The sequence below is a fragment of the Drosophila navojoa genome, chromosome 5 (genome assembly GCF_054131105.1).
Source record: "Drosophila navojoa isolate 15081-1374.11 chromosome 5, UAZ_NAV_1.0, whole genome shotgun sequence".
Lineage (NCBI taxonomy): Eukaryota > Metazoa > Arthropoda > Insecta > Diptera > Drosophilidae > Drosophila > Drosophila navojoa.
In genome coordinates this window covers 11,036,347-11,051,182 of record NC_142893.1, presented here as the reverse complement: position 1 = coordinate 11,051,182, position 14,836 = coordinate 11,036,347, and the positions used below count along the sequence as shown (strand labels likewise).

At 37.9% G+C, this 14,836-nt stretch overlaps 1 protein-coding gene across 5 annotated transcripts in view; it reads left to right on the top strand.

Moving 5' to 3' along the window:
* The window catches only part of nahoda (DOMON-like domain-containing protein nahoda), a 29,487-nt gene that overhangs the window by 2,444 nt on the left and 12,207 nt on the right, over nucleotides 1-14,836 (top strand). For all 5 annotated transcript variants that reach the window (XM_018103226.3, XM_018103225.3, XM_089262044.1 and 2 more), the window contains exon 2: nucleotides 9,695-10,159. In XM_018103226.3, coding sequence (XP_017958715.1) covers nucleotides 9,970-10,159 — 190 coding nt within the window. In that variant the 5' untranslated portion in view covers nucleotides 9,695-9,969. The remainder of the gene's footprint in view (nucleotides 1-9,694; nucleotides 10,160-14,836) is intronic.

Sequence of the window (14,836 nt, the reverse complement as noted above, 5' to 3'; positions counted from 1 at the left end):
ATTTGTCTAATGTGCGGGCGCCGAAAACTGGTTAGAAATACAAAGTGTACTGTGAGCAACGGAGAGATAGGGAGAGGGGTGGGGGGTGGCGAGAAGACGGAGAGGTAGAGCGAGAACAAGAGCTAGTTAAGCAATTGGAGTGAGCGAGCTGGCAGATGTTGGCTCAATCAGAGTTAAAAAAACCTTGGAGCGCATCTTGATTGAACAACATCTACAACGACAACAACAACAACAACCAGAGATATCTGCCAAGCTCTGTAATATTCCATGAAAATAGTCATATATCATTGCTTTGTAATCAATGCGCAGCTGCTATTCTATGCAAATATCTATAAATAAATATTAACTAAATATGTAGTTAGCATAGCACAGACGTTAAATTGATGTTAAAGTTAGTGCATAATTATTTTCTCTATTATTGGTTATGCTTCAAGTTCGTTGCCTAAGTCTTTTGATATGCCCCTAGGGGTCATGCACTGTCGAGCATGCGCATGTGTTGAAAGCTCTCAATCAAAAGTTGAGCACACACACATGCGTGTGTGTAAGTGTGTGGTAGTAGGCTGAGATGACCTTATAAAGGCATACTTCCGCTATAAATTTATATATATATATATATATATGAAATTTTGATTTTTGTCTTTTGTTAACTTGAAGTTTACGCAAGTTGAGGCTGTCAAATTTGCTATATAGACTCTAATCAGTGGATACTTGACTGCTGAATGACAATTTTTAATATAGATCTATATATATATGTATGTATGTATGTATATATGTTTGTCAGCCACCCGTCCATCCTCCTTTGTCTCCTTGCGCATTGCGAAAGCTGAGCGCAACAGCTTATCAAAATAACGCATACTTAACAGCTTGGTGTTAAATTTTTGTATAAACCACGACAATTTATTGATAAATAAATACGTTTCTATAAATATACATACACATACACATATAGAGACTACACACGCTGCCCTCCTAATTATTTAGACACAGCCTTGATTTGATACGTTTAAGTATTTTGTGCGGCATGTGCAGAGGGCATTTAATAGCAGCAGCAGCCGCCGCTTGATTAGCTCATTCTCTGATTGGTATTTTGTTGTTGTCTACTTTGGGTTTTTGGCATTTAGGTTTTTGGCGCGCATTAACAATTGCTTTCAATGCCAGCCAGCAGCAGCTGTGCGCACAATTTGTAAGCGACTCGTGTAAATTGCCATCATGGTAATCGCAGTCATCAAAACTGACGCAACAATCGATCAATTGGGCAGCAGCAGCAGCAGAGGCAGCAGCAGCAGCAGCAGCTGGTGTTGAGCGACCTTAACCGTAAACCGTTTGCTAAGCCAACTTATAAATCAAAGCATGCCTTTTTCGCCAAAACAATCAACCACAACAACAACAAGCTTTTGTAAAAGTCACGTAAAAATTTCGCTGGAAATGACAAAAAGAGACAAACAAACAAACCAAATTTCTTCTCGCTGCGAAAGTTTTTAGCAAATGCAAATGCAAATCTCTTTGGGTCCGTTAATTAATTAATTTTTTATTTAAATCGACAATGCCAAAGTGTGAAGATGCCAAACCATTTGTGAAAACAGGTGAAACACGCATAGCGAGCTTATCTAATTGGGGTTTTTGCTGTTTACAAATACAATTTGTACGCACGCCCAGTGCAAACTGAACTTGAGTTCATACACATACAACAACAACAACAATCAAGTTGTAGCTGAAGAAGATAAAGTCTCAAGTGCGCTGCCCAGTCGCGTCTGGACTGCCTTCTAATACAAATACAAATAGCAGCCGCTCAGGCAAGACGGCCATCAGATTTACAATTGTTTTGCCATCTTGATGAAATATGATCTTATAGGCAATGTTTGTCTATGTCTCTGTCTGTGTGTGTGTGTGTGTGTGTGTGTGTGTGTGCATTTGGTATCAAGTTTAATAGACAATAAACACGACAAGCGTCTTACAAATAAACGCTTTACGCTGCTGCCTGAACCCTGACCTCGACTTTGACTATCATTTATTTGTTTTTTTTTTTTTTCATAATATTTTTGTTGTTGTTTAAGCCAAAACAACTTTTGTAGCTCGTTGGGCTTGATTCTTGTGAAAGTCGATTGCTGATTTATCCAAGTTTTATCTCCTATTATTGCTATCTCTCTCTAGCTATGTGTATCTGTTTCAACTTTCCATAAATGTGTTTCAAAAATATACAAAAATTTATTTCACGCTAACGAGAATGAAACGCAAAACTTTGGGTGTGAGCGATATAAAAATGCTCTAATATTTGCTTGGACTGCTAGCTAAAAAATATATAAATTGATTTAAAATGAAAACGAAGTAATTTGTTGTAAAATATTTGTAGATTATAAATCTCTAAATTTGTAACAAATTAATTTGTTAATTTTCTTTGACTGCAGAGTTTTTTTTCGCAAATATTTCAATGAATATAATGTTGTTTTATTATTAACTACTATATATAATATATATATTTCTAATGGCTAAACAAAAAATAAACAAAAAGCTGGTTAAAGATAATTAAGTAATTTTTTTAAAAATAAATGTTACCTTTAGTAAAAATTAAAAAAAAGTATATATGTATATAAAACTTAAGTAACCTAAGTTTTTTTTAGTAAATGATATAAATTTGGTTATTCAAAAAAAAAAAATACGACATGCATAATATTTGACACATTCAGCTAAATTGGCCTCGCCTTCAGCGCATGTGACATATTGGGCAACATATTTGAAATAGCCTCAAATGCAAGTGTATGAGCATCCCTTCCCCCCCTCTCCAACGCGATTTAAAACGTGCTCGCATATATATGCTAAACATAAATCGAAAGACGTAAGACACGAACTGGCTGCACCAGTTCGACTAGATTACACACATTTGCAAGCTAATTTATGTTAATTCGCATCATAAATATATGAATCATTATTTAAGGCTAAGCAGTTGACACTCTGCTTAAGCGAAACAGAAAAAAAAGAAGCATAAAATTACTTTTACCATAATTAATTTAGTAGAGTTTTGTTTTAGCTGCATTCCCAGTGAAAAAGAAAACCGATTTACGAAAAATCGAACGCACTTTCACTGCGTGGCTGTCCGGCGTCTGTCCAGTGTGTGATGTGTTTATTTTATTAATTAAATTGATTAACAAGCTTCGGCATTTTGGGCAAACGAGGACGTCGCAATGGTTGTTAAACAACGGGGCAAATAGCGAACACGTGTTGTTGGCTAAGTGGCGCTGTTTATGTCACGAATCAAAAGCAAACTAAACCAAAGTCAGCACAAAATAGCCAGATTGCAATTATTGTGGGGGCCCAATCGGCAGCCAAGTGTTTGTCAATCAGCTTGGAGTTCAATTGTGGCTCGAAAAAAAAAATATATACATATATGTATATATAATTTGAAAATCAAACTTTTTGGCATTACAAATAGAAATCAAAATGCGCTCTCACATCATAATCATACGCCTCATAATGAGCAGCTATCATCGTCATAATGAAGCTGACTTTCGCAGCAAAAGAAATAAATTTTCAAGTAGCAAGCCGCTAATAGCCGCTGGCCAAAACACGCACACACACATCACGCATACGCCATGTGTGCGTGTGTGTGTGTGTGTGTGTTGACTCTTTCAAACTCAAACTTATCACAGCTTACAGAGTCAACGTGTGCAGTTCATCAATAAATTGTGATTAGAAAGTTTTCATTTTTTTGTGATTTTTTTTATTTTTTATTTTTTATTAGCTAATAATAACAATATGTTCGACTGTCAAATGGCAAAGGCATTCAAAGGCCTACACAGCACGTATCACACCAACAACAACAGCAACAGCAATGAAACTTCAGTCAAATCGATAATTAATATTGCAACAACGTACTGCAAATGAAATGTTATGAATATAAATTGGTTTAAAGGGAAAACAAAACCATTTCTTGGAGAATATTTATAGATCATAAGACAATAAATATTTAAATTGCTGACGCTATAGGCAATGAAAATATTATATATATAGAGTTATATAATATTAAAAATTAAAATATTCTTAGGCAAAATATTTATGGCACTTTAATTAAAAATATAATAATAATAGATATATATTTAAGTTCTCAATTGCAATAGCTAGAAATGTGTCAGAGTAGCTCCCTTATATTTATATTTCTATTTAAAACTCAGCTAAATATTTGAAGATCTTAGTTTATAGTGCATATATATTTATTAAATATATTTTTTTTTATAATTTTTCTAGGCAGTCAAGATCCAAGATCTTTATTTAAATATACATTGTCAATTACTTAGCCTTAAACAAATGATGAACAAACTGATTCGCTTCTACCTGTTGCTCGCCTCATATCTAATATAAATAGATACATTTCGAGAGCTCTACACACTTGAGAGCCATTACACAACGGTAAAGGCTCAATTGAAAATCAATTTCAAGTCTTTTACTTAATTTCGTTTTGCTTTTTGCAAACTCTTTTCTAATTTTGGTAATTTCTTGTTAAAAATTGGAGCGCGCGCTCACAAATAGCGCGCTATTTCCCTAGGAAGCTGCCACATTCGATACAGTTACAGTTACAGCGGCAGCTTCAGCTCGAGTCAGAGATACAGACACAGATACAGATACAGATACAGATACAGATACTTGCACACTTGGCCGCACTTGTTTGGCCGTTTGCTGGTGTGAGTATCTATCGTAAAACCATTAATAGTTGACTATTTTGTTATGGCCCAGCAACCGGTTGCTGGGCACACACACACACGCACACGCACACATGCTGTTGGCGGTACAAATTTGTATACGTTTTATTTGAGCTGTTTTTTTTTTTTTTTTTTGAAAATTGTATCTCAAGCTGAACATGAATGAGCTTTTCGAATATTTCGTAACCAGTTGGACTGCATTTTTTCTGGCTGGCTGTTGTTGTTGCTGTTGTTGTTGTTGCTGTTGGCTTGTAGCGTGGCCAAAATGTTTATGTCTTGGCTATAATCGATAGCCAGCCAGCCAGTCGGCCAGCCACAACAACGCCGACGGCAATCACAACAAAGTCAAGTGTTTGCATCTCAAGAGAACTTCTTTTTTTTTTATGCATCTCATGTTGAATTGTTGGCTTAATTGCATGTGACTTGCAGCTGCAACAATTAATGCTAATTAGGCCCAGATTCTAATTAATTAGCTTTACATAATTACCCAGCGCCGCATGCACACTCCAAGCAGTTATGTAACGATAGAAATTTAACCAACTCATTGCGTGCTTACACACGAGAAAAGCCAAGCTGGAAAACAAAGAAAAACTATCTTTTGTAGTGGATGCTATAGCTGTATCTGTATCTGTATCTCTATGTCTGTGTATCTGTATCTTTAGCCTGCTTGCTGCTTCCAGCTGTGCAGCTAAATTGGCCCAGTGTTGGATAGGAAAACACGTGGAAACTCGAAGATGTGGGCCTAAATAACTAAGAAATAAGTAAAAGCGAAAACCGCTGAACAAACACCGGGCACAAAATTCGATGCGGGTCAGCTGTGAATTTCATGGTATTTCCCCCCCGGTAACACCCTGCCCGGCGGCCTCTTCACCAGCCATCCATCCCGCTCGGGCCTCTGGGCATTGCCAATTGGTTCTAGCCCACTTGCGGATCCGCTTCAATCTATGCTCTAAATATTTTTCAATTAGTTTTTTTCTCCCCAATGCTGCGACAGCAGTTTCTCATTTTGTGTTTACCTTATCTTAATTAGTTTATTTTTATTAGCCGACTCCATACCCTGTAGTGGGAATGTATTGCGATGGGTATATGGGGTTAACAGGTGGCTTTGAAATTGTTGAAGGAATTCAAATATAGTAAAATTATCTTGTAAATGTCTATTCTAAAATAGTCAAATCTGTTTTATTATATATTTATATGTATACAATATTAACTACATAATATTTATTAGGCGTATATGTGTGTACTTCTACAAGATTCTTATAAAATCAAGTAGACTGACTGCCAAGATCTTAGTGGTTCTTTTATGGTGCATATCTCAGCCTATCGCTCTTTCTCTCTTGCTGTCTTTCACGCTCCCCCTCTCTCTCTCTCTCTCTCTGTCTGTCTCTCTCTCTCTTTCTTTCTGTCCCTCTCTCCCGCTGTGTTTCATACTTCCTCTCTCTTTATATTTCTATTTGTCTATATCTTACCTCTCTTTCTCCCACTGTCTATCCTTCTCTTTCTCTCTCTTTCTCTTTATATATCTATTTGTCTATTTCTTGCCTTTCTCTTGATATTTATATTTCTGTCTGTCTTTTTATTATCAGTTCATATATTTCTTCTGCCTTATCTCTCTTTCTCTCTCCATCGGTTTCTCCTCAATCTGTCTCTCGCTCTCTCTTCCGCTGTTGGCTTAATACAGGGTATCTCTTTGCCAGCAATTACACTTATTACCAGTTTACATGTGCACTTAGCCAATTATTTGTTGCCATTGCTGTTGCTAGTTGGTGTTGTCTCTGCTTTAGCCAACTTGATATGTATGTAGTTCAATGTCAAGCATTTTGTGGTCAGTCGTCAGTCACAGTTGTCGTCGTCGCCGTCGTCGTCGCTGCTGCTCTCAATGCCAGACAATTTCTAGAGTAGCCAAACGAGGCAGGCCTCGACGAAATAAAAATAATGAAAAAAAAGCTACTACTACAACACACAATATATAAGTAAGTAAAGAGGAAGAAAAAACATGATGAACAAGCCAGGCAAACCGAATAGATTCGACAAAAAAACAGATAAAAAAAAACAGCTGTTCGGAAGTCGAGCTACCGTTACGGCTTATAAAAGATTGTTTATATATACACACACACACATATATATATAGTATATATTTGATTTGTTGTTGCTTTTGGGTTTGGCATTGTACAATGACTGGTTAGATTATTGCTTTGGGTGTCCAGGCATGGACTTTAATTGCGAGACGTCGCCAACTGCAAAGTGGAACGTGCAAATGGTCAAGAAGAGTCCACATCTTCATCGTCATCTCTAGCTGTAGTTGGTTGTGGCTCGAACTGGTGCTGCTGCTGCTGCTTCTTCTACATTTTTTCTGCGTCGTTCCAATTCTATTTTAAATTGTAGTCATTTTTGCCAATCATTTGTTTGGTTAGCTGCTGCGGCTGCTGCTGCCACGACCAACTAACACCAATTGGCGTTCATTTATCTTGCCACATGCAATTTGCCCGTCAAAAACCGAGCCACAATTTTCCATATCAAAACAATTCGAGACACGACAAACGGCAAAACGGGCAAAAACAAAAATAGAAACGCTTGTGCCACAACAGCACAAATTTGAGACGCCCATTTGAGACACCATTTGTTGGCCAGATCCGCTGAGATCTGCTGAGATTTGTTGAGATTTTCCACGCCCACCTGACAGCTTTCAGCTAGGTTTTGCAGGTAGCTGCCACAGTTTAGGTTCGACTTGTTTATGGATTTATTCGAAACGAAACCGAAAAAAAAATCCAACTAAACCCACAGGTTTTGATACCCTAGATATTAGTTGAAACTCGTTTTCATATTTAAATTTTTGGAAACTCTTACTGAATCTGGGTGGAAAGAATTTGTTAATCAGTTAAAATATTTCCATATCTTACGGTTTTCAAATCTCCATTTTCTCTAATTTCTTCAAGTTTTTAATGGCTAATGGAATTTATTGATCCACAAATCGATTATACTTTAGGCGAGTGTTTTGGTTTGCTTGCAAATAGAATGTGAAATCTGATGTGATACGGCTGTTAGGTGTTCTATACAGGTCTAATAACATCATTAAGGCATGGCTGTTTGTGGGGAATGAAAGTATGACTCATTTCAGTCAAATCTCTCTTTAAGATGAACATATAAATCGAGGAGTTACAATCGTCTTTGTCTTTAACTAATATTAAGCTCATCATAATTCCCTCTTCTATGCAATTTTATGCAATTCCCATCCTTACTTCAAGTGATTTCCAGGGTATCCCCTTTGTGCAGCACTCACGCTCTGCCGAATTCCGCGCTGCCGCAACTTGCGCCGATTTCTGGCCCGTGTTAAGCATGTCATTTGCTTTGGCAGCTGTCATTTGCTTTGATTAGTTTGTTGAACGGCCAAAAAACATCAACCTTCGATTTCACTTCCCCCAAGCTCAACTGAAGTGAAGGCGTCGCTCGCATAGAGTGCTCACTGTACATTGAACCTCAGTTTCACACGCAGCTCAGCGCTGTCCAATGGCCAAATCTGTTGACGTTTTTCAAGTTGCAGCCAATATCGAGAGTTGGCTTCAGTTTTGGGGCTTTGGCGTGGAGTTTGGATTTGAGTTTGAGTTTAGGTTAATGGCTTTATTACACGCCATGTAAAAGTCTGTCAACAGGCGCCCCAAAAAATGTCTTTCAACACATTTGTCTTGGATAGTTTTTTTTTTTTTTTTGCTGCCCCTTTCTGTTATGATGAAAATCTATTTGTGGGCTGAGAAAATTTCCTTGCATTGTTTTTGCCAGTTTGCATTTTTTCGCCTTTTTTCTTTTTGCATAAGCCCACTCTAACTGCTCGCCCGCACTCTTTCTATCTCACTCGCACCCCAATACATAAGCGTACTTTGAGCACTGCGTTAACGGGCAATAAGTAATTTTTTAGAGCTGCGCAAATTATGCAATTTGACTTTTGGCATGCCATAAAAATAATTCATTTAATAACGCATAGGTAATAAATATTTTCGTATATATCCTAAACTGTTGGCCAACGGGGCCTGTATCTGCATCTGTATCTGTATCTGTATCTGTATCTGTATCTGTATCTGTATCTGTATCTGTATCTGTATCTGTATCTGTATCTGTATCTGTATCTGTATCTGTATCTGTATCTGTATCTGTATCTGTATCTGTATCTGTATCTGTATCTGTATCTGTATCTGTATCTGTATCTGTATCTGTATCTGTATCTGTATCTGTATCTGTATCTGTATCTGTATCTGTATCTGTATCTGTATCTGTATCTGTATCTGTATCTGTATCTGTATCTGTATCTGTATCTGTATCTGTATCTGTATCTGTATCTGTATCTGTATCTGTATCTGTATCTGTATCTGTATCTGTATCTGTATCTGTATCTGTATCGTATCTGTATCTGTATCTGTATCTGTATCTGTATCTGTATCTGTATCTGTATCTGTATCTGTATCTGTATCTGTATCTGTATCTGTATCTGTATCTGTATCTGTATCTGTATCTGTATCTGTATCTGTATCTGTATCTGTATCTGTATCTGTATCTGTATCTGTATCTGTATCTGTATCTGTATCTGTATCTGTATCTGTATCTGTATCTGTATCTGTATCTGTATCTGTATCTGTATCTGTATCTGTATCTGTATCTGTATCTGTATCTGTATCTGTATCTGTATTCTGTATCTGTTATCTGTATGTGAATCTGTATCTGTATCTGTTTCTGTATCTGTATCTGTATCTCTCTCTCTCTCTCTCTCTCTCTCTCTCTGTATCTCTCTCTCTCTTCTCCTCTATCTCTCTGTATCTCTCTCTCTCTCTCTTCTCTTCTCTCTCATCTCCTCTCTATCCTCTCTCTCTCTCTCTCTCTCTCTCTCTCTCTCTCTCTCTCTCTCTCTCTCTCTCCTCTCTATCTCTCTCTCTCTCTCTCTCCCTTCTGCACATCTTTTACACCTTTTATATTCACCTTTTACTAATTTGTTATTTATTTCTTTTCGTTTGCAGATATTGTTAAGGAAACAAACGTTCAAAAATGCGTCAATAATTCATGCCTTTGGCCAGCTGCTCGAGCCACACACCTGTGTAACTGAAGGTGTGATCTCTACGGTTGTTTGTTATATCATTTGTGATTTCTGATTTACAATACAATTCGAAAAGCTAATGCGAAAGAGACTCGACAACACAACAAATACGCAACGTTTGCAAATAAATTACAGCAACAGCAACAGCAACAACAACAACAAACAACAATAAAAAACAATCAACAGCATCCGACAATAATGTCAATTAATAAAAGTGTTAAAGTGGGCGTGGCCGCTGGCCGTCTGTGCGCCGCCCTCGCCGTGGCTTTGATCTGGCTGGCTTTGGGCGCCGAGGCACACGTGGCCCTCACGTACCCACCTGCTCGCCGCCTGGACCTGGATTTCTTGGACAATGCGCGCACCAAGGCGCCTTGCGGCATGCCCAAAGGTAAGTTTTATTTAACTTGTATTTCGATTTGTAGTTCCATTTTCCAATTTCCAATTTCATTCGGCCGTTCGTTCGTTCGTATCGGGGGTAAAAGTGGGTCTGAGAAAACTCCTGGCAATCTGACCTGCATTCGCGTTGTGCCTAGCCTTCAGCCGCAGCATTTGCCTACAAATTGTTTTTTGCCAACTTCATTTTTTTTTACCATATAAATAATATTTGACTTGTTTTTGGCCGTTTTTTTATTTATTTGCTTACTCTTTGGCCAGCAACTCGTGGGAATTATGGCCGGTTTTTCTTTTTTTGTTGTTGAGTTTTTTTTTTATTTCTTGGTTTTTGTATGGGCCAACACTTGCAGCTGGTTGGCGCCTTTTGTGCCACTTTATCGTCTTGGCTAGCCAAATGTGGCCAAGAGCTTTTGACTGGACTCCCATAAGAGTCTTAAGCTTCTTACTTAGCCTTAATCTCAACAGCAAATCTTTCCGTCATCCTCAGTTTTTGCTTAAGCTGACAAATTTCTCAAACTTCGCTGCGCCGGAATTTTAAGCTGTTCTTAATCTATAATTAAGACAGCTTTTTGACATAGAGAACTTTCTGTGGGATTATCAGATATGTGTGTATAATATATGTACATATATACATTCATTATTATATTATATTCATTTCTTTTTATTGGATCTATTGTGGGCTGATTAATTTGGAATATTTACAAATACTTTTGGAGTATAATAATATATATTATTAGTCCTTTATATATAATAGCTATAAATTTATTTTAGGTCCAGGTGCTGGGAAATCGAACTGAGCCTCAGACTGATATTTTCTCCAAAGATAAATCGATATATATTCCCATAATATTGTGTTCTCCAGAAAAAAAAAACACTCAAATGCAACACTTCCAGCTCTTCGCAGTCTTTTGCAGTTTTAGTCAAGCAAAACGTTCTAAAATATATATTTAAATATATATATTTTTTTTTATTCACCGTGAATTTCTTTGTTTGCATTCTTTTGTCTTGCAAATGTCTGGCTCTCCGGTCGACGTCTCGGCCAGAAACAATGTCAGCTTTTGGGGCACGTAGCAGTTCGTATGCTCCACATATACACAAACGGCCATAATACAATAAAATTATTTATTTAGCTCTGCTTTAGTTTAGTCATCAAATAATGAGCTCGAAATGTTTACGTTTCGAGGCACGCTTCGAGTTTTGGTGTTAAGACTTCGCATAATACCCATTGATCATCATTGGCCCAGAGGCTGAGATTGGGGGGGGGGGGGGGGGGGGGGGGGGGGGGGGGGGTAGCATTTAAATTGGTTGTGCACGTTCAATTTACAGTTTCATTTATGAAATATTTGTTGCTTGTATGGAGATGTGTGCGCATGTGCATACGGCAATCATTCATGAATGGTATTCATGCATTTTATGATTCACACTCGCACACTCACACACTCACACTGATGCATTGCATAACTATTCATAGTTTCAGTTCAGTTTTGAAGTTTTGTATTGTTGCGTCTTACTTAACTCTGATTATGATTGTTGTGTAGTTGTTGCTGTTGCCGTGGTTGTTGCTGTTGTTGTTGCAGCAAAGTGTTACCAATTAATTTGCATATGTTAGAGAGGCAGAGCAGACGCCGCCATTCACTTCAGGCGCATATTTCCAATTGGGTCATCATTCGTTTATTTGGTTATATTAAATAAATACCCTGTAAATGAGCTGTGCTGCTAAATGCGCTGAGTGCCTACTTGAGATACGCTAAGCTGTGAACTGAAGTACACTGCAAACAACACCTGTACTCATATCATGATTGGAGAAGGAGTTGAAGCTGAGATTTCTAAGCTAAGGCTTTGATTATAAATTAGACTGAAAATTTGAGCTAACTTAAGTGACGATAAGTGCAATTCAATATCTATCTATCTATATACATATATGGTTCATAAAAATACTTCCATTACCAGCTCACTACAGGGTATCTCTTCGTTCAGCTTTTCCTTTATCTCAGTATGTTCTTATTTGTATTTTTTTTATTGCCTGAAACACTTTCAAAAATGTTGCCCACTTGTTTTTTTTTTTTTCTTTGAAGTTTTTTGACATTTGATGTGGCTTCATCTGAGCACACAATGCAGATTAATATATACAGATAAATGGATATATTTATATACATATACATATATACATTTACATATGTGTATATTTGGCAGCATATATAAATATTTTAATTAAACTAAAAGCAGTTGAAATTCGATTGCCTTGGTTACGCACACACACACACACACGCTCACACACACACACACATAGCAGCCACACGTGTGTCGCATCAAAATGCCAAATCAATTTTATGGTTGCTTATAAGTACGCATATTATACCATATAATCATATGTATATATGTACATACATATATAGGGAGAGTGAGGGAGGGGAAGAGACTTGTGCATTGCACACTTGCTCAACGACATTTTTGTATATATTTTTTCCAAATCTTTTTTTCTGCGCTTACGTTTTTTAATTATATATACAAGTGCGCGCATTGCGTATACGCAACGTGCGCCGCTTGTGGCGCTGCAAGCGCGACCTGCTGGCTGGCTGGCTGGCTGCCTGTCTGTCCGTCTGTCTGTCTGCCTACTGGTTGCACGTTTAACCCATTTCGGGCCATGACAACTTTTGCCTTCGTTTGCGGCTTTTCCTCAACGGTTTATTTTATATTTTTTTTTTTTTTAGTTTTTGCGCAAGGCGTCGCTTGGCTGGCCAATGCGAATTGGCTAGTTGCAGCCGCTGATGACGATGATGATGATGATGATGATGATATATGCTGCCAATAACAACATCGACAAGCTGCATGCAAGTGAAAAACTTTCACTTATGTTGTGAATACAAATATACACACATACACATGCATATATATGGACATTGCGCCACACACAGACAGCAGCAGTAGCAGCAGGGGCAGCAGGGGTGCAGCTGGGGCAGCTCGGAGATGCAGCAAGATGATGCAAGTTAACAACTGTATCAAAACAAACAGTGACCGCATTTGTTGTGGCAGCGTTTCTGACGGCTGTTGCAAGTGCCACCAGCCACAATCTGTGGCAGCCTCATTGAACTGACTCTTTTGACCTCTTGTTTGCCTGCTTCAACTTATTCGTCGTCTTCTTCTTCTTCTTCTTCTTTTGTTGGCTTGCAACTCAATTTGTTAACACTCGTTGCGCTTGTTAAGGGCCAAATGTCTTCGTTTGATTTACCTCTTCTTCTTCTTCTTCTTCAACTTTTGTAATTGTCTCAAATGGAGGTCAAGTTGTGGCCTCCCTCTCTCCCTCTCTCTCTCTCAACTGCCTTGTGTCACACTTTATATTGCGCTTAGGCCCTTCAAAGATCTGACCGTAATTACGCTCTATAATTAGCCAAAAAAAAAAATGAAGTGCAGCCTCATAAACGTGCATTAAAAATATATATGTATATATATTGTAGCTAAAACTGAGCTTCAGTTATACAAAACTGTTTATCATCTCAATTTATATATCTTCCTTTTCTCATACTTTTATTTTTGTGAACATTTCTCAAGAGCCATTTATCAGCATCTGCAGCGACTTGAATTGTTTTCGTTTCGTTTCGATTCGTTTCGGTTTTATTTCTATTTCGTATTTCTTCATGTTTTGTTTTTGCTCGTGCCCCGCTCATATTTCAATTTCCAATGGCCATTCATTTGTTAACTGAAATGTCGCATTGAAATTATCATACAAATCTCAACAGCAGCAGCAGCAGCCGCAGCAGCGACGGCAGCGACAGCGGCAGAGGCAGCGGCAGCGGCAGCATTCACTTGCACTAGACCCATAAAAAAATGCCACAGAATATCAATGAGAGCGCGCTCTACAAATGGCATTTGAAATGGCAAACGTGTGACGAGCATGTGCATGTGCTAGAAGGCTACACTGAGCGAAATTTATGGCAGCCGCATGCTAATTGGCATAGCCGTTGACAGTTTTAGCGGATTGCTGGCGATAAATGTTTTCTCATTTGGCTGAACTTTAAGCTTTTGGCGAGCTTTATTGAGGCAATTTATATAAAGCATATAAGAGCTTATTTGCCATATATGAAATGATTCAATATAGAGCCTTGATGCTTGGCTATATTTTGCCTGACTCTTTATAGATTGCTAAAGAAAAGTTAAAGCTATACATATATTTATCTATGTATATTAAATATTATTATTAAAATAATAAATTAAATTACACTCAACAATTTAGTCTATGATATTTCGCCTATATAGAGTAATCATAGTAAAATATATAAGTATCCATTTAAGTTATCCACTAAAGTCCTCTCATAACTCCTCTAAATTTAACTCTAACTAAATGCAGCACAGCCTCCATTAGTTAGAGTATTTAAATTAAGGCACAAATATCTTGCAGTGTATATACCACATATCTATATGCGATACATATCGTGTGGCATGCCATAAATACCAACCGCAGCAGGCGCTGCTACGCCTGCGGTGTTGGCTAAGACAACGTCACGAGCAATTAACTAAAGCGAAAAACTCCTTGACCACAAGCGGGCCAAAAGATACCAGCTAAAGAGTCAGCCAAGAGTCAGCCAGCAGCTAACCAGCCAACACCGGCTACCAAGTTGCCAAAGCACATGCAAATGCGAGCTGTAAGTGCAACAACTACTTGCCACGTTGCGGC